This window comes from Grammomys surdaster, unplaced genomic scaffold, assembly GCF_004785775.1.
Source record: "Grammomys surdaster isolate TR1022 unplaced genomic scaffold, NIH_TR_1.0 373, whole genome shotgun sequence".
In the NCBI taxonomy this organism is placed as follows: Eukaryota; Metazoa; Chordata; class Mammalia; order Rodentia; family Muridae; genus Grammomys; species Grammomys surdaster.
Window position 1 is genome coordinate 9,905,843 of NW_021604792.1, and position 20,832 is coordinate 9,926,674.

The 20,832-nt window shown below is 38.7% G+C and overlaps 1 protein-coding gene across 1 annotated transcript; it reads left to right on the forward strand.

The window, feature by feature from the left end:
* The first annotated feature begins 19,902 nt into the window (after positions 1-19,902).
* On the forward strand, positions 19,903-20,832 carry LOC114632544 (taste receptor type 2 member 114-like). Its single transcript, XM_028781085.1, has one exon. The coding sequence runs from the start codon at positions 19,903-19,905 to the stop codon at positions 20,830-20,832; it is 930 nt and encodes a 309-aa protein (XP_028636918.1).

The window sequence follows — 20,832 nt, forward strand, 5'->3', positions numbered from 1 at the left end:
TTACAGAAAAGGGAATGTCTGTCAGGGGAGGAAATTCATAGTTGTACTTGAGGTATGTTACATTTGAACTATACATAAAACAACTGGCAGTTGGAGAACTTCCATGGCCCTAGATGCTAAAGTGCTAAACTACATGGTGCTCTTTGCTTCAACCACATTATTCCTAACTCAGTTTTCACTGTCATCATTTTCTAGACTTTTCAATTATCTCCAGGGAGTTCATAAAGCTCATTTCTGTTTAATGATACACTAATCTCTTCAATCATTGTTAGCAGTAGAACAAAACTGGTAAGAACTTGATCTGAGTAACATTTACCAGACTTCCTTGCTATCATTTAGGAATAAAGAAACTATGAAATGTGATGATTTTCCCCTAGTACTACAACTTCTACGATCATCCAAATAATATGAGCAAATCTACATGACTCCCTCTTTCAGTCTTCTCTCTAGCTTAATGTCTGGGGTGAAGATCTCTCATATATCCCTAGTCAAGATCACTCATCTCCAGTTATCCTCCTATGTGGTATTTTGGACCAAGTACTTATATTCTGTCTCTTGACAACAAGCATGAGAAGGAGAAAATATAGGTTTTCCAATAATCAGGGAAGAATTGTCATCTGTTAATAGATGTCCCTTTAGAATTTAATTGTGTTTATTCTGTAGAAAAAAACTACCATTGCTCTCTCACCTATCACAATCCTGATCATTATAGAGCCTTCCTACAGGCAACCTTGGAGGTAGGAGTTAGGGGAACCCTCTAGAATATACCACAGATCTGGAACTACAGGAACAAAGATGGGGAAGGGCCTCAGGGAAAGGAGGTCCAGTGACAGCCTAAATTGGGATCCAGGTCAAGGGGAGGTCCTGAGACTTGACACTATTACTGATATTATAGTGTGCTTACAAACAGGAGCCTAGCATGACTGGTCTCTGAAAGGCCCAACAAGCAGATCAAAGAGTCAGTTGCAGATATTTATACCCAACCAATGGAGAGAAACTAGTTACCCCTGTGGTTGAATTAGGAAAAAGCTGGAAGAAGCTGAGGAAGAGGGCAACCCTATATATAGTAAGAACAGCAGTCTCAACTAACCTGGACCCCTAAGATCTCTCAAACACTGAGCCACCAACCAGGTAATATATACCAGTCCATATGAAGACCCCAACAGATATACAGCAGACAAACTTCCAGGTCTAGACTCAGTCAGAGAAGGTTCACCTAACCCTCAAGAGACTTGAAGACCTAGGAAATGGGGAGGTCTCATGGGGTGAAGGTCAGGAGGTGGTAAGGACATCCCCTTGGAGAAGGGGAGGGTAGAGGTATGGGATGTGGAACAGGCAAAGGATGGACCAGGAGGAGGATAAAGTCTGGACTATAAAAAAAAAAGTTTAAAAAATTATTTCTAGAATTCAAGACCATGAGGTTTTTCTACAGGCTACTCCTACAAGCTCAGAATATAAAATTCTTTTATCTTCCCTCCATAGCTAAAAAACTCACTGCTTCCTTTTACTAATTATACTATGTATTTTAAAGTCGCATTGATGATATGCCTTACCAGGTTGTTTCTTTATTAATCTTTTGAGCTCTCAAGGGAAAACCCAAGAGAGACTTAATGTCTCTTGTACTGCTTGAAGCATACTAATATTATGACGATGGGTTAAGCAAAATATATAAATTGGGCTGTGATCCTTGTATCTCAATGTCTAGAGCATTTAATGTATTCTGGAATTCCCAGTATCTGAAATAAAACTGACATATGTATCTGTATCATCAACTCTACAGCAAGGCTTAATGCACCCAATAGTCACATATGATAAATATGCTCAAAATATGGCCATTATTCATATGCCTTTACAGTATGGAAAATCTTCCTGAACACAAAATTTTCTTCCTCTATTCAAGCATTTTATAGCTTTCAGATTAAATGTTAAATAAAATGACTATGTTCTATGCTAAAGACATAGTCATTGTTGTCCTAGTCACAGAAGTTCTGTAGGCCTTTCTTTCTTTTCACCAGATTCCAGTGTTGTAGTAAATATTTAAAAGCAGCCCCCTGTCAGGCCAACTATCTAAGCTGTGGGGGCTCTGCCTAGCTCAGCAGCTATGTTTCTCAGCCAGAGGCCACTTGCACACTGCAGCTAGAACTGGCAAGCCAGAAACACAAGTTCTGCCACCCATGAGACACCAGCATGGGAGATGACTCTGCCAATCTTCCATGCTGGCTCCACAAGGCTGGGCATTACCCAGACCATCCCATCATCCATGCAGGCCCAGTAGAAAGTTGAGACTCAAATGTTTAATGATTAATCAAAAGCTTATATATTTGGTAATGATCAGTAACAATATACCTATACAATCAGAAGTATAACCCAATACCAACCCAGATATGCCAACTACCTTTGACTGCTGCAGAACATCAACATCTGCCTCCGTCTCCTCTTCCTCTCTCTCTGTCTCTCTCTCTCTCTCTGTCTCTCTCTCTCTCTCTCTCTCTCTCTCATCTCTATTTCTATATCTATCTCTATCTCTATCTATCTCTCTATCTTTCTACCTCTCTCTCTCTCCTGTCTCATAGTACCTCCTCTTCCTTCTCCTCTTCCTCTGCCTACTCCTCCTCTTCTTCTTCTTACAACTCCCACCTTAGCTCCTCCTACATTCCAGGATTCCATTATTTTCTCCTTCTTTATCCCTTCTTTCTCTTGATCTCTAGCTCCAACCCTGTATTGATGTATGCCTTCATCTGTGATCTGAGCTGAGCTCAAGGGCAGGAAGACAACTGTGAAAAGGACCACCACCATCTTGGATGAGGCTCAGGAGTTTCTCCAGATTGTGTGCTTTGGCATGCAAGGACATTCCTTTTATAAATAAATAAAAAAAAAAGGAGCCAAACAAAACAATGGGGTCTTTGAGCACCAATTGCTGATACTGTTCCACTCTGTGTTTGGAATTAGAACATAGCAACTAGATTGTGGAGGGAGTTATTAACATGTCCTATATCGAAAAAATAATACATAATGGGGCAGTGAGCAGGGTAGGAAAACCTTGCAAACAGGAGAGCTACTCTGTACTAAGAGTGAAGTCAATACATGTCCAAACTTGAAAACCCTTTCCTGAGACCAGCAGGAATAGAACTGCTTCCTTCTTGAATTGTGCAGGCATGTCTCAGCACAAGTAGACTTATGATTCCAAACCTCTGCCACCATGAAGATGGTAATGTAGCCTAGTGGCCAGAATTCAGGTTGAACTACCTCTCTCCATTTAAGGACATGTCTAGTTAGCACCTGGAATTCCTCTTCATGCAAATGAACCATTCCCACATCAGTCGTAGACCATAATGCACAAAAATCTGCACCCACTCCCCAAGGCTCATACAGCCCTTTTTTTATGCCTCCCAAAAGAGAGCTTTTTCACTGAAAGCCATCTCCAAAGAAGGCTACTTATCCCTCATACACACTGACTGAGACTCTTTCTAACCCACCCAGCCAGCTAAATGTCATTTCTCTAGTCCAGCCTGATACAAAATGGTGCCTGGATACCCTCAGGGGAAAAGCAGGTCCAGGTAGCAGCAGTGCTGTTAGGAAACCATTGTCTCATCACAGCCAAATAGCATTCAGTTGTGTGCATGCACCACATTTTCAATCCACTCAATAGTTTTTAGGGCATTGAGGTTGATTCCACTCCCTGGGTGTTTTGAACAGTTTGAAAAAGAACATAACTGAGTAATATCTGTGCAATTTGATGTTGAGTCATTTGGACACATGCTGAGGAGTATTGTGGCTGGGTCATAAGAAAAACGTACTTTTAGGATTTGAGAGTTCTCCTTTATATTTCCAGACTCACTCTACCAGCTTGCAATCTCACCAACAATAAATGAAGGTTTCCCTCTACCTGCCAAGGTCCTGCCTCAGCGTAAGGAGGGTCATTCAATCAGGATGCAGTATAGTAAGTAGTAGATGCAACCTGCTAGTTCAGGTCCTCTCTCTGTTTCCTGAGGATTCTTTATTCTCCAGCTGAATTCCGGGATATCTTGACTCTTAATTCCTAATTTCTAATTCCTTCAGAGAGAGCCTGAACACAGCCTAAATGTACATCCTCAAGGTTTTAATTATTGTTAATAATTATCAAGAATTCTTAAATTGAACTCAGGGCCTTTGGAAGAGCAGTCAGTGCTCTTAACCAGTGAGCCATTTCCCCAGCCCAGCACATTTCTTTATAGGTTTCCACAGCCTGTTCTTCATAGGTAGCTGGGTACAGCTCTTCCAGTTTTCTGGTACAGCAGACTTTAGTAACTGTTTCCATGTAAGAACAGAAAAATGACAAACTATTAAAACTAAAATGATTCCTTACAAAGTTTTGAATTCATGTAAGTAAAACTGTAAAACAGTTAGCTCACTCTAAGATCTTTCCAGGTATTGTTATCTTCAATTCTTCAAACAGCTCGAAATACAGAGCACTAACTTTTATATGCTTCTATATCATCTTTTAATTCTTTAATCTTTATTTCCTTATCCTAGCAATTCTATAGCCACATGTACTCTCTTTCTAATACTATTTATTCCTAAATTATAATACATATAATTTCTATATTTTCTATCCATACCCTTTCTTCCTGAAATCACTCTAACTCTCTATCCTTAATGTCTCTAGCTTCATCCTGGCTAATCAATGCAACAGTCATTGGACTGGAGGGTACACATGCTCCCTCATGATTCCAAATACTAGCCCAAGTCTGGCAATGAACCATATCCAAAGAGGATCATGTAAGCTTTGTATGACCCTTATGATTATATTGCCTAGGTCTTTTCCCATGACCCTGAAGGTCAAGTGGAGGGCCTGTTCCTCATCCTCCACAACCTCATGACCACCTCCATTCCGCATTCCTGAAATCTGCATCAGTTTCATTTAATATGGCATGATTAGCTCTAAGTAATGGGTGAAGTATAGTCCCCAGAAAGAAAGATTGTTGAATAGTGACGACAGCAGATCAACTTTGGTGCAATAGCCACCATCAGCACACATGAGAATCATGGGATCAACAGCCTGGTGGTGCTCCTGGGGCAGGAACAATGTCACACCTCCCCTTACACAGCCATGCCAGACCCAGCAAATTTCCACGTTTCATGTCTGTTCCCATATTTCATGTCTCCCTACCGCATTAATCTTTGTCATCCTGACATTTTGTTCAAGCTGAATTATAGTTTTTATAACCTCTCCTCCGGAGCTTGCTCCATGTCTCAAATTTTTTCCTTTTTGTTGTTCATCCTATTCTATAAATTCATGTACTTTCTGTTCAAGGTTTGACTTCCGCATTATTTCTTTATATTATAATTCTAATATTCTGATGTCTATTTTATTTTGATTGATTAATTTTAGAAGATTCTCCTCCAAGACTTGCTTCCAATTCCTATTAATTTATCTCTGCTAAGTCTGACCTGTGAAAATTTGCATCCTTTGATCTAGTGCCTTCTCCAACTCCTGTCTCCGACTTTCATTTTCCTCTCTTTGTTGTTTATCTTGACCTATAAAATCCTGTCATTTAGTTCTAGTGTTTCCTTTAGATCACATTTCTAAGTCTTAAACTTCTCTCTCTGTTATTCATTCTGTTCTATAAATTTTTGTATCTTCTGTTCTAAGCCCTGCTTCCATAATTTTAGTTTTTCTTTATGTTGTAATTCTGATATTATGACATTACCTTATTTTGATGTATTAACTTTAGAAAATTATACTCTAGGCTCTTCTTCTAAATTTTACAGTACTCTTTCTGCAGTTCAGTTTGATCAATAAAATTCTGCATCGTTGATCGTAGTGTCTTTTCCCACTCTAGTCTTCCACTTTCATTTTCCCTTTCTCTGTTGTTTATCATGATTTATAAAATCCTTTATCTTTAGTTCCAATGTTTCTTCTAGGCTGTGTTACCAAGTCTTAAATTTCTCTCTGTAGTTCAGTCTGCATTTTTTGTTCTAAGGTCTTTTCCAGGTCCTCTCTCCAATTTTTAGACCTTTTCTCTTTCTGTCTCCCAGCCATCTAAACCATCTCTATACTCTGATTTATAATTTTCTCTATTTTCCCCTCTAGTGTCTTGGCATAGTTCTTGTTATGTTTTATAAAATCCTTTAATCCATATTCTAGGGCTCATGAATTTTTTCTAGGGTCCTATTTTTTTGAGACTGCATAGTAAATCAAGATGCTTATTAGGATATAATTGAAACTTAATATTGTAATAATGATAACTAGCAAGGTGTCGATTTCCTTTAAATCTATCCCTTTTAAAACATTTCAGATAGTATCATATAAAACCCAAAATGTATTTATTGTGTTCCTTATCTTTATTTATCTAATCTTCTTATTGTCATTATCAATTTATAAGTCTTATTATTTAATCCAGACCTTCTTGTACATTTGTCTTCCTCTGGTGTTCAATCCAGGACATTGCAGTCCCTTTCAATTGTTTCATTCCCAGGGAAGAACTGACTCTAGAAAGACCCATGACTTCTGTGCTTCTAACCCATCTTCATCTTTTGTTGGGATGCAGCCTACATAATGTGCATCGATCTCAGGCAGCCTTCAGTGGAAGCAGTCACGAGAGTGGATCTGGCTGTGTCATGTTCTGTTTAGACACAGGTGATACGGGAAAGCGAGCACAAGAAGGTTGGCTCAGGGTAGAGATGCCCTGTGCCTTTAAGAAGGTTTTTGGAACATTAGCTCCCAATTTTTTTAGCTGTTGATCCTCTGCTCTGAAGTCTACATCTCAGGTAGCTGTGCCCCAGGGTCCTTGATCCTTCCCCGGGCTCAGGGAACCCCAATTGTGTTGTAGCACTGGCATAGCCTTATGCTCTAGCTGGATTGGGGGGGCTGTAATGCTGCCTCTGGTGCCCTGGATTGCTTGGGCCTTTGGAAAGATGCTTCTCTGTTAGCTCTCTGTAGACCCTTTAGCCTCATTCTGTGTTTAATTTCCAGCCTGTTGTAGCTGCAGAACACAGCCCTAGTTGTTTATTTTTCAGGGGAATGGGCTTCTATTTCAGGTCAGTTTGGTTCTAAGCCCAATGTAGGGTACCCCAATTTGTTGTTGGGATTTCCAGCCTCAATAAACCCATGTAAAAAGACATACAATCTAGATATTTTAATTTTAAGTCATATACATATGTTGGGTAGATCTAGTTCTATACTAACTTATTTCCCAGCTGTAAGATCTCTTGTTACTTGCATTTTCTCCTGGCTACATGGTTCTGGTCCATCGTGGCTTCCTCCTCCTTCCTCTTCCTCTGTTCTTTCCCCTTCTTCTTCTACCTGCCACCGTCTCAAGCTTCCAGTTCCATCTTTCCACTCCACTTCTCAGTCACAGGCTCTATCCTTTTATTGACCAGTTAAAATGGAGTGAAAGTTCACATGGCATCAACTGAGTAAGTGATGGTCTGCTCCTGGCTGGTAATCCCTCTTGAGAAACCAATATTAACAATACAAACAGCATCAGGCCTAACAACAATTAAGTTTTTCTTTGCAGAGAGATCTCCCGATGTTGTCAAGATGACTCAGAAAATGGTAAGGTGAGTAAAACGAGACCTGTTGCAGAAACTGACCTATTATCAGAACAGAACAGAAGTATGAATAGCATTGAAAAGTGGTGGATGAAGGACATGTTTGTATTTGGAAACAAATGACATGTGTTTCAGAAGTGAAGAAATAGTTTTATGCTTTGCTGGGAGAAAAATCATGGTCCAATTTATACATTTTTGCCAAAAATATATTTTGAGTTTTAATATGCTAAAAATTGAGTATATGATATTGTACAAGTCTTTTACTCTTAGACTGGCCTCTTGAGAAAGTTTATGGAACACTGTGGGCAGTGGACTGTGAGAGGAAGCCTGGTCCTCAGTCAGCCTAAAAGCTTGAACTCCTGGAGACAATGACAGGATGGTAGAAGCTTTGTCTGCCCCCAGTGCCAGGCCCCTGTCACATAGCTGCAATTCCCCCTTAGATTTGTGGCCATCAGTCATGTAAGGGCAATGTCCCAAGCCTTTCCACATGTACATGAGGCATCCCTAACATCTCAAACCAAGACAATAGGAAAAAAGATGTGACCTATGATCACTTAAGCTCAAGACAGAGACCTCCATGCTAATAAAGTACCTGGAGGCCTAAAGGGCATTGCCAATAAGATTCTCTTCCCAGACATTCCTCCCTGAAAAGAGCATTTAATCACAGGCCCACCCTGAACATTGGGATATGGTTTTCCATGTCCACTTTCCATCATGACAATAAACATCTCAGAACCATGGACTGTCTTTTTCCTTTAGTTCTGCCATGGGGAGCAATGGAGAAAGCCTTTGCCTACAGAGCCATTCTCTAATCTTCCAGTAGATGGCCTCTCTGTACTCCCAACTCCAACCACCACCAAGCTTGCCACCTGTCAAGCCAAGAACTCTCCCCATGGGACAAGCCAGAACTCCCCCTTTTCAACCCATCCCCAAGCTAGAAACAGCCCTCAGATCCCCACTCTGTTCTCGCTCTTCTGCAACTCTTAGTGGCTCCTGGGTGACCAAGTGTCTGAGAACCCCACTGCCCCAGCCTTGTTACTGGCCTGGGGACCACCAAACCAGCTCTGGCTTTCCCATGCCTCAAACTTTGCTTTCCTACCCTCGTGCAGTGCCTCAGTGCTTCCCTACAGCCAAACACCCTCCCTACAAATCCTGAGATAAGTACAGTCAAACTCCCCTCATTCTGCCTCCCCCTATTGTCTGTGCCCTGTGGCAGAGCAGATGTGGGACCAACAACCCAACAAAACACAAAGGACTCAATGAACAAACTATAAATGGATATATACAATATATTTAGCTATGTAGAATGATTGGATTGTTTGTTTCTTTGATATTCAGATTTAGTTTGTTCCTTCTATATTCTAAAGAATTAATCCTCTGCATAGGTATAGCTAATAATTATGTTTTTTTTTAAACTTTCCTGCACAGGAGCTGTTTAGTTTTGTGAGGCTCTGTTCATTAATTATTCATCATAAGACCTACTCTACTGTGGTCCTATTCAGAAAGTCATTTCTGGAGCCAATGAAGGCAAGTTTACTTCTTATTGTCTTTTCTATTAGCTTCAGGGTATCAGTATAACATCCAAACTGTCATAATTTCATTTGGAATAAGCCCAGGAGTAGCAAAGCCACCCTACCCAGGCTAATAAACATCTTATATTAGGCTCTTATGTTTTTCTCAACACTATGGTGGAGGAAACAAGATAGTATCTTATGTCTATGTCCTTTATCTATTTGGGGTTTAGCTTTTTGCAGTGTGAAAGAGGATCCAGTTTCATTCTTCCCATATTTAACTATTTATTGCCAACATCATGTTTTGAAGATATTGTATTTTAACCAATGTATATTTTTGGCTTCTTTGTCAGAGATAAGGAATCTTTAAGAGTATGGAATAAAACGTTGACCCTAATTTCTATTCCACTGATTATTGTACTTCTTTTTTGTTTTTTGTTTTGTTGTTGATGTTGTTTTTTCTGATACTTTGCTGGTTTTATTCCTATAGCTCTGCAGTACACCTTCAAATATGGAATGATGATACCTCTCACAAACGTTTGCTGTTAAGGGTTATTTTAGCTATCTTCTTCCTAGGTATTTGTGTTTCCAGATAAAACTGAAGATTTTTTTTTCAATTTCAATGATAAGTTTTACTAAAAAATGATACTCAACAGTGGCCCTTAGGATTGGTGGTTCTATTGGTTTCATAGTTTTGGTAATCTTCTATTGGAGACATTCTCCCTCCTCTCTACTAATAGTATATTTAAATCTAGGATATCCCTACCCAGCAGATTTGTGGTCATGGCAGCCACAAGGGATCTAATTATTCCATTTGTTTCATCTAGGTCCTCCTATTCATAAAAATTGTGAGCAATAAGTAGTCAGAAGAGACCACCTATTCTCATTCGCTGAGTCCCTAGTAGAATGGTACAATATGGAGGAACCTCAGATGGTCTTAGAATGGTCTGATCTGCTCATCTGACTATTAAACATTTAAAATTTTTATTGTCAGCTTTTATTGAATGTTTAGGGTGGATTTTTCTACTATGCTAGTGACCCAGTGGACTTGTGAGTTTTTCTCTTTTATGGTGGGGCAGCTGAGGGTGGCCACACAAGGAATTTAAAAATGCCAGTGACTTATTACCTTTGTCTTCTTTGTATTTTCAGTCCTTTTTTTCCAATAAAAGCCTTTCCTGCATAAGGGGTAGAATTATTTGAGAGGTTTGGGGTCAGTTGAGTCATTAATTTTTGGGGGGCAATCTGCTTTCTAATGTCTAGTCTTCCTACATTTAAAATACTTTGAATTAGACGATGTTGTACCTGCAAAAGCCTGAGCAACAGAGGAGGCCTGGTACAAGCTTGTCCCAGTGTTGTAGATAGCCATGATCCATTTGTCATAATTTAGTCCCTGACATGCCTGACTATAATTCAGGGTCATTTCTTCCTAAATAAGATTATTTACAAGCATTTGGCTGCAGAGTCTGTTATTTTTCTGTCTAAACTGGCTTGTACCCTTACTATAAAATCCAGTAGAGTCTCAGTTGGTTTTGCTTCAGGACAGTCAGTGATGAGGCTTCCCCAGGGCCTGTAAACAAGGGTGCTAAATGGCCCTAGGCCTGGAGTGTACATACTCAAACCTGCTCAAAGCACTCAGCAGGGACTGAGCCCTGTTGAATCCCTGTAGAGAAATTGCCCTGGCCATACAGTTGGTCATAGGTCCATTTAATGAACTTAACAGGGGTATTTTGTCCTTGGTATGGTCCTATTTCTTGATTATATATTTTATTTTTTCTAATCTACATTTCACATTCATCTCAAAACAGATCTTTCCCTCCATTATACAAACCGAAAACTAGGGAGAGTAGATTGGCATATATCTCTCCAGCCGTGGTTGGTTAACAAGTGCTATTGAAAGTTTGTGCAATACATTTGGCCTACGGAGCATGAATTCTGTCCTCAAGAATAGCTTGGCGTATTTTTTTTTAGTTGTGCTGCCAGGAGGGGATAGCAAGCTAGTGGATATTGTCTGAATACACATAGGTTAATGGGAAAGTCCCTATAGGTGAAGATTTTGGATTCCTGAGCCATTATGGCTGAGGGTCCTGGAGATAATTGTTTCCAACATCTCTGAGATTATAGAGCGGCTCAATAGCCATGGAAGATTGATGGGCAGCCCTGCTTATACGCTGAAGGCCTACAATCAGCCATAGGCCTAAAATCAGCAATAGGCCTGACTTACAAGCCTGCTAACACAAAGTCTTGGGTCTCTGTGGAAAAACACTTAGACAGATGCCTAGAAGCTATTGTAAACAAGCAGCTTTGGTGGAAAACGGCCAAGCTAAATAGCTATAGACCTTGTAGAAAGGTAACCTTGGTAGATAGTACCAACATAGATAAGGACAAGTGAATCATAGTCAGAGTCATAGTGACATGTCACCTGAACCTTCATCCAGCTAGTACTCTGTTCTGGAAGATATCTGTACTCCCCCTGAACACCAACACTCTTGTGTCATCCTCTTCGCCACATCCTACCTTTTTTAGTATATAACCCCTATCTGATGAAGTAAAATTGTGATTTGATCAGACTATAGACAGATTGCCATTTCTTGTGTCTGCCTGTTTTCTCCCATCTTCTGTTTCAGGTGACCTCCCTGGACTCCTGTTTAATGCCCTGCTGGACAGGACAGAGGATGATACTACTGATAGTGCTACTGAGGGTGGAGGAGAACTCTTCTGTATGTTTCTAGGAGCCTTGGTCTTAACTTCCAGGTTTTTGTCCTCTGCAACCAATGAGGGCTTGTAGGGAGTAAACGGGAAAAATGTTATAGATTACAAAGTAATTTTTGTCTAATTAAGCATCTGCTTTTTCTAGAAGGTATAAATCAGCCACTAGATAATCCTCAGGATCTTTGTCCTTTGAGTCTTCCCCTTTATTCTCCTGTGTTTTTTTCCTCTAACAGGTGATCCTTAGGCTTGTCTGTTTCCCCAATTCAGTGACTGATGGAAGATATCATAAACAAGATAAAGATGGGCAAAAGATAGATTGCCTGGATTTTCTATGAGGCAGATAGGTAACCCAGATCCAGATGTCAGGGTCAGAAATATCTACTGACAAACCCCATGGTGTGAATTGAAGCACTTTGTCCCAGAATGCTAGGCCTTCTTTTGGGAGATTTTATTTCCTCTTGATTTAAATAAGGCCCTAACAGAACAAATTTTGAAATCCCCTGTGATGTGACATTGAGTTCCCCAACTCAAAAGAATTGAGAGGAAGCATGGTCAGTGCAGTTCAATATTCTGGAAGCAAATTCACCACTGGGGAATTGAGTACATTCCAAGGACTATAAAACTGCCTGCAGATTTAAGAGACTTTTCATTAGTTGCTGAGTGACCTTTGCTTCCCCAGTGGGTGATGTAAAGTTTATAGCCTACACTCAATTAAGAAGTCAGGATCTAGAAGGATGGTTGGGGAACATTAGTCCAATGTCAGGGAGTCGCCCTCACTGAGAGGGTTCAGTTGTTCTACAAATTATATCCAGACCCTAAACCAAGTCACAAACTAAAGTTAAAGCAAAGAAAGGTACAGAAATGACATATCCTCAGGTGGGATGGCCAGTCAAAAATGTTGCTAAAATGCTGTTAAACTAGGAGCATCCATGCAAACTCTGTGCATTCCAAGGGTCCCCTGCTCTGGAGTCATCTGTAAGTCTCCATTCACCTGGGGATTGTGGGAGAGCGGTATTGTTGACCAGTGGCCAGGCCCATGAATGAGGAGGGAGAAGAAGCAATGAGCAAGGTTTGGAGGACTGTCAATGTGATGGAAGGAATTCCAGAGCTTAAATGAGACAACTCACTTTGTTGTTGGGAGAGTAGGGTAGATAATGACTCTTAGCGTGTTGGTAGAAAGGGCTTATTGGTTATAATACAATACTTATCATATAGATGGGAAGCTAAAGCTAGACTTGTGAAATGAGTCTGCAGCGTTACCCTAAATGGCCCACAGTCCAGACACATGGTCCAGACAAGCAGAATAAGCGTGAGATGCCCCTCACTTGTTCAGTGCCATAAAGCCTAGGCAGTAAACTATGCCAGAGAAGACCCCTGCCCAGTGCATGACAGAAGTGGGGCATAGCACTCCTGAGACTCTAGACACCCAGAGGCTCCAGGTGCCACCTGGGATAAGCAAGAAAATGTTAGAGAAATGAATGATACAGAGAAGCAGAAGGATGTGTGCACAAAAAAAGAGAGCCAGAACTGGAGACTTGGGGGTAGTGAAGAAGAGCCCGACATAAATATCCTGAAATGCAACCTAAGACAATGATGAGGTCCTGACTCATGCTTCAGCCAAAGGTCATGTCTGGGTCTGAGGCCCTGTAGAAGAGGGGTTATCTTGCTGATCTGGAATGCCACCTGAATACATATTGATGCCTGAGGACTATTTAGAACTAGCCCTATCTCACAACTAGCCATCATGGGAAGGCTGGGCCAAAGGTCTGAGACCAGAAAGGCTGTCTCTGTACCCTTACCAGCTGCAGTATTCTGGAATGAATGCCATCTATCTCCTTTGGGCAGTACAGTAGAAAAGGTAGTGGGGGTGGAATGCAGTTGAGCCAACCCTGAGGATGTGAAAGTGGAATAAGTGGCCCTACCACTTGCCTGCAGTGCAGTGGCATAGGCATCAGAGAAATGCCCTTCCTTTCTCCTTGCCCCTTGCCACCTACAGCAGGCAGAAGGTCTGGTTGTGATCCTCACCAGGGCAGCACAACAGAGCTGTTCCTGCTGACATGAGAGTGAGTGAGCTGTCTCAGAGGGCACGACAGTGAAAAAGTTGGTACTGCCTCTTACCAGCTGTAGCACTGAGTGATCTAACCAGATCAGTAAAAGCTCATTCTAGTGGTGTAGTTGGAGAATAACCAGCAGGCTGGCCAGCTCAGCTAACACCCAGGCCCAGATCAAGGGCTTTGAGATGTTTCACCTTAACATCTACCTCATCAATAAAATGCTATAGCATTTGAAAAAAAATCCTATAGATCCAAAGCTGCATGACCTCCATGATGCAGGGGCTGCAAGATATCTAAGAGGAGTATCTGTAAGGATCCAATATTGATAGTATATCAGAACTGAGAGGCCTGGAACTAGACCACTGACTCATTGAAATGATAATTTGCAAGTAAGGATGGAAAGTCAAAAGGATAAATCGTGTGACACACACTGGCACACTGCAGCTTCCACACAAAAGCAAAAAGAAATTAGGAGAATTGCAAGGGCAGATGGTAGATATAAAGAAACAAGGATATGTGTGTTATTGGGGTCCAGGATGTAAAATTAACAAAAGTATCAGTTAGAATTAAATAAAACCTAAGATTACAAGAGAAAACACATGAAATGTAAAATGATAAAATAAAATATCCTAAAAAAAAAAAATTCCCAAAGCACACAAGGCCAAGTATACAAATAAGCATTTGCATTGCTAAAGAAATATTGATCAGTGAGGAGACAACTTCCAGAATTAAAAAAAAAATTGAAAAAGGATTAATATTCAGAGTATAAATAATCTCAGTAACCTCAGTTTCAAAACACCAGAGAAATGAGTGACAATTTCATAAGCAAATGGCATATTAGTAATTGTCAGGGGAATCAAACTCAAAACATCAGTGAAATACAGTCTTACATCTCTGACACAGGCTATACTAGACAACAGTGTGGGGAAATGGGGCCCCCTTACAAATTTCTGGTGATTTTTAATTTGTATTGCAATTATGGCAATATTTTAGAAAACTAAAAATAAGTCTTTGAAGAACTGTGTTAGAATTTTGATGGGAATTGCACTGAATCTGTCTATTCTTTTGGTAGGATGGCTATTTTTCCTTTGTTAATCCTACCAATCCATGAGCATGGAAGATCTCTGCATTTTATAAGGTCTTCTTTGGTTTCTTTCTTTTTTCTTTCCTTCCAATTAGAGCTGAGGATAGATTCGATTGAAGAGTACTGCCAAAGTAGCCAACACAATGTCTAATAAAAGAATAAAAGAGTTTACAAGAATAATGTGTGTAAGGTGTATAATTTTCTGCCTTGGGATTTTCCACACCTACACACTCACACAAAGGCATTCTACCACATACACACATACATACATACATACATACATACATACATACATACATATATACACAGAGAGTATATATATGTGCACATATACACACACACCTACACATGTGCACATATACAATGTGCACATATACACACACACCTACACATGTAAACACTCATTTCTGGAAATACACATTTACAAATGCATATGACTTGTTGATCCAGAAGTTTTATCTTTAATGTTCAGTATGATAGATAGTAATTTGAAAATTTACAAAAGTTCATCATTCTTATCTTTATTGTCTGACACCAAAATATTACTATATATAAAGGCTTAACTCTTTTTCTGTGAATTTTCAAAATCAATACTTCTGTATTTCTTGAATAGTTTGTTTAGAAAATATAAAGAGAAAATACAAAACACACACACACACAAACCTACAGACTAGAGAAATTTTTTGGCTACCACCCAACACTGCAGAGAATACTAGCAGAAATACTTAGAACAGAAGAGAAAAATAATCATGCCCAAAGAGTAATAAGGAGAAAACAATGAGATCTAAGCAAACAAACACTAAATTCAACAAAATGAAAGAAGTCAAGCATGTCTTTCAGTAATAACTTTGAATATGGATGGTATCAACTCTCCAATCAAATAGATTTGCAGAATAGATTTTAAAGCAGGATTTATCATGTTACTATCTCCCAGAAACATACTTCATCACCAAAAACAGATATTACATTTGGGTAAAAGGATGGGGAGAAGTAATTCAATAAAATGAAACCAAGAAATAAGCAAGAGTTGGTACCTCAATCTAACAAAATAGACTCTAAATAAAAACTAATCAAAAGAAATAAAGAAGGTCACTTCATATTGATCAGTGGACTTATCCATCAAGAAAATATTGTAACCCTAAATATATATGCAACAAACTCTGGCACACTCAATTTTATATCATAATTGTTATAACACATAATGCAACATATTAACCCTAACCCTTTAATAGTAAGTAACATCATGATAGCCTTCAACCAGTAGACAAGCCACCAATGGGAGCAGGAAGGGCATTCCATCTAAACACTAGAAAGAGTACATTCTTCTTAGTAGGTCGTAGAATTTTCCCTAATATGCATCATATATTAGGACAAAAAGTAAGTCTCCAACAACATAGGAAAATTAAAATAACTCCTTGTATTTTACCTGACCACAATACAATGGAGATAAATATCAATAGCAATAAAAAGTAAAAAAATAAAATATACACAGTTAGGGAGATTAAACAACTCATTAATAAATCAACAGTATATCATCAAAAAATTAAAAATTCTAGAATGGAGTGAAAATGAAAACATAAAAGTATGTGGGTTACAGTGCAAAATATCCTAAGATGAGTTTATGACTGTGAAGCTCTCCATAAAAAACAAACAAACAAAAAAGAGCAACTTAAACATGTACCTTCAGGCCTGAGGAAAAGAGGAGCAAGCAATATCCAAAAACAGTAGACAGGAAAAAATAATCAAGATTGGGTCAGAAACTAATATAAAAGAAATAGAAAAATGAATACAAAAATGCAACAAAAAGTTTATTACTTTAAAATATGAATAAGATTGATAGACCTTCCCTGGCAATGGTGGTGCATGCCTTTAATCCCAGCACTTGGGAGGCAGAGGCAGGTAGATTTCTAGTTCAAGGCCAGCCTGGTCTACAGAGTGAGTTCCAGGACAGCCAGGAATACACAGAGAAACTGTTTCTCAAAAAACAAAAACAAAAAACTAACAAACAAACAAAGAGATTGATAGACCTTATACAAATAAACCAAAGATATGAAGAAGACTTTAATTAATTACATTTTAAATGTAAAAGAGACATTAAAATAGACACCAACGAAAACCACAGGATCATAAAAAGATATACTTCAAAAGACTATACTTCACCAAACTGTAAAACGTAAATGATATATATCAATTTTTTCATGTATATGATCTTCCAAAGGTAAACACAAAAAGATAAAAATTTACATAAGGTCATGATTACCAATGAGATTAAAATAATAGACAATCTTCAAATAAATCCAAGATCTAGATAAACACATCACGCAATTTTACCAGCTTTTAAAAGAACATAAACTAATGCTTCTCAAACCAATCCATTAAACAGGAAGGGAAAATCCTACCAACCCTGTATGAAGCTCACATTACATTAATGTGCGAATGAGACAAATATACAAGAAAGAAAATTATGGACAGACATCCCTAAAGAATACAGATACAAGAATTCTCAATAAAATCTTTTAAACTAAATTCAACTCACTTATCCTAGGTACACTTAGAAGTTTGAGGGGAGTAGTAGAAGGGAGAAAATGATGTAAATACAGTATAAAATTCTCAAATGATTTTAATCTAACAAAAAATTTTAATGAAAGTGCCTCTCTGTATATGGAGACACAAAGTACTTGTGTATTGTTTCTGGATCTTCTCCATATGAAATATATTCATTCTTGTGAAGTCTGAGATGGGGTAACCTTGCAACTAGGGTGATAAAGTTGTCACACTACATTAACTCACTGCTGATAGAAAATACATTTTGGTACAAATATTATGAGATTTGAGATATTGTACCAAATAATTCAACTATTGGCTTCAGGTAATTATTGCTAACAGAAAAATAGTTTTCCCTGACTTAAGGAAAAAACCCACTTGACAACTTTCATAACACAGACACTAACATTTGAAAATACCTACCATAAGTCCTATACTATTATGTTAAAGTCTTCACACAATTTATTGTTTGAGCCTCAGTGCAACAATGTCAGAAAAGGTCAGGAAAACCTATACCTGACTTCTATGACATGTCTAAAAAATGTAAATACCATTCAGAAAGTCTTCTGTGAACTTTCAGGCTCATAGAAGTGATGAGTTACTATTACATGTCTATTTCGCCAATTTGGTTCAATAGCAGGATGCAGTGTGGACCTTGCTGCCCACAGATACCCTCACCAGTTTTCAAGAGGTATCACAAAAAAGGGAAAGGGCATTAGTACCTTTTCATGTACAAACAGAGACCCTCGTTTCTATTCAAAGCCCCAAAAATATTGTCAAATAACATCAAAGCATATGGCAGAGATTCTCCGTTTTTCTGTAATCTGCCTACTTCATGTTTCCACCAGTATACTTGAAAAGTGTCTTTTCCATTACTTTCCTTGTCCTGTTACTATAAAAATTCTTAAATTGGCCTTTTCCCAGGAACATGTTATTTAGGGAGACCTAAATCTTTCTTCCCAGACCACAATCACACATGCTTGGATCCAGAATAAACCATCTGTTTATTCCTTTGATGCAAGAGCTCTTTCTTTTGCCCTCAACAGTTTTCTCCCTATCCTCTCCTCTCTGTAGCAGGGGACACACTTATAAAATATACTGCCAATGAATCTCACATTCCTCCTTTGCCAGTCCTTTGATGATATCTAGTTGAACTTTAGCTTGGAACAAAACAACTGCCAAGCACAGTGTATATATAGTTACTTTATGCAGAATAAAGCACAAATGTACTCTTACAACATAGAATGTACATTGATGTTATCATTGTAGTAGTACAAGTTTTTTGCATATATAATTCTATATACTATTTGATTCAAGCATTTAAATTGTGTTTATAAATGAGCATTATGGTGATTTTACCTTTTTCTCTTTTATTTCTGTTTTGGTTTTGTTTCTTTGGTTGGTTGGTTGGTTGGTTGGTTGGTTGGTTGGTTGGTTGGTTGGTTGGGTTTGTTGTTGTTATGGTTGTTGTTGTAGTTGTTATTGTTATTTGGAGTTCTGAGTTATTTTTTCCAGAACACAGCTAGCACTGTGTCATCTAGGCAGGTGTCAAGTGATACCCTTATCCCAGCATAGCAGAGAGCATATACTTAAGAGTGTGACGGTGACCAGCTAGTGATACTGAATTTGATTTTTTAAAAGATGAAAATCGTGTTAGATTTCATGCTTTCTATCATTTCTGTCTTTAGAAAACAGAATATCTAAGGGCAAGTTTATACTTAGATAATCTAGTACTAAAATAGGTATTAAGCATCAAAATAGGTAAGCACAAAATAGCTGATTTCAAATGCATAGTGAAAACCCAAAAGAACAGTAATCTTTTATATAACTACTTTTCGCTGAGTCCCACTTTTGTATGATTCTAGGTTAATAGGGTTGTGATGTCAGAGAACCTCATCTATGCCTCCCCCTTTGCCTTATTGGCTATAGATGTGTGTGTACAGGGCTTATGTGCCTACTTCTACGAAGCCTGTATGCTACTCACCTTTGTGTCGTCCTTGAGTACCAGAACATGCTTGAGTTCTTGGTGGTATATACCTGCCCTGAAGCCTTCCTCCAAAGTGAACAAAGTGTGTCTGTTTAGTCTGCCATTCCTCATACTCTCATCAGCTTTCCACCCTCCTTTGACCTTACTCCTTTCCTGCAGTCAGACCATAGACCTCACAACATGACACCTCTTCAAATGCAAAATAGTCTCACAGAGACAAGTACAACACACAAAACAAAAACTCTCATTTGCCTATTAACAAATGGCAGGAAAGCATTCAGTCTGGAGCATCCTGTAGACAAGCTAAAACAGGAGCAACTGGAGAGAACTCCATGAAGACATTTCAGATTTTACCACAAATAATTTTTGAAATATATTTAAGTCTTTAAGGAAAGAGGATAAAACCGCTCCTTTATTGAGCAGCCAATAGATTGGCATCTTGAACAGCTTCAGCAGAAGCCATTTTAAAGATCTTCAAAGATGTTGGGTGCAATGGAAGGTGTCCTCCTTTCCGTTGCAACTAGTGAGGCTGTGCTGGGCATTATAGGGAACACATTCATTGCACTTGTGAACTGCATGGACTGTACCAGGAGCAAGAAGCTTTCTAGCATTGGCTTCATTCTCACTGGCTTGGCAATTTCCAGAATTTGCCTTGTGGGGCTCTTAATCACAAAGGCATACATGAAACTATTCTCTCCAAAATTGCTGTCTCCTATCAACATAGTTGAACTCAACAGTTATCTATGGATAATTATCGGTCAATTGAATGTCTGGTTTGCCACCAGTCTCAGTATCTTTTATTTCCTGAAGATAGCAAATTTTTCCCACTATATATTTCTATGGTTAAAAAGAAGAATTAATACAGTTTTTTTCTTCCTGATAGGGTGTTTGCTTATGTCATGTCTATTTTCTTTCCAAGTAGTTGTGAAGATGGTTAAAGATCAAAAAATGCTGTATGTAAACACATCTTGGCAGACCCACATGAAGAAAAATGAATTAATCATAAACTATGTTTTCACCAATGGGGGAATATTTTTATTCTTTATGATAATGTTAATTGTATGTTTTCTCTTAATCATTTCCCTTTGGAGACACAGCAAGCGGATACAATCAAATGAATCAGGATTCAGAGATCTCAACACAGAAGTTCATGTGAAAACAATAAAAGTTTTATTATCTTTTATTATCCTCTTTATACTGCATTTCACGGGTATTACCATCAGTGTAATTTGTCTGTTAATTCCAGAAAGCAACCTGTTATTCATGTTTGGTTTGACAATAGCATTCATCTATCCCTGCTGTCACTCATTTATCCTAATCATAGCAAACAGTCAACTGAAGCAAAGCTCTGTAAGGATGCTGCAGCGATTAAAGTGCTCTGAGAAAGGAAACAGACTCAGAGGCACATGA

What these genes read in the sequence shown, in the direction of transcription:
- LOC114632544 (XM_028781085.1), top strand. Translation starts at nt 19,903, where the DNA reads ATGTTGGGTGCAATGGAAGGTGTCCTCCTTTCCGTTGCAACTAGTGAG.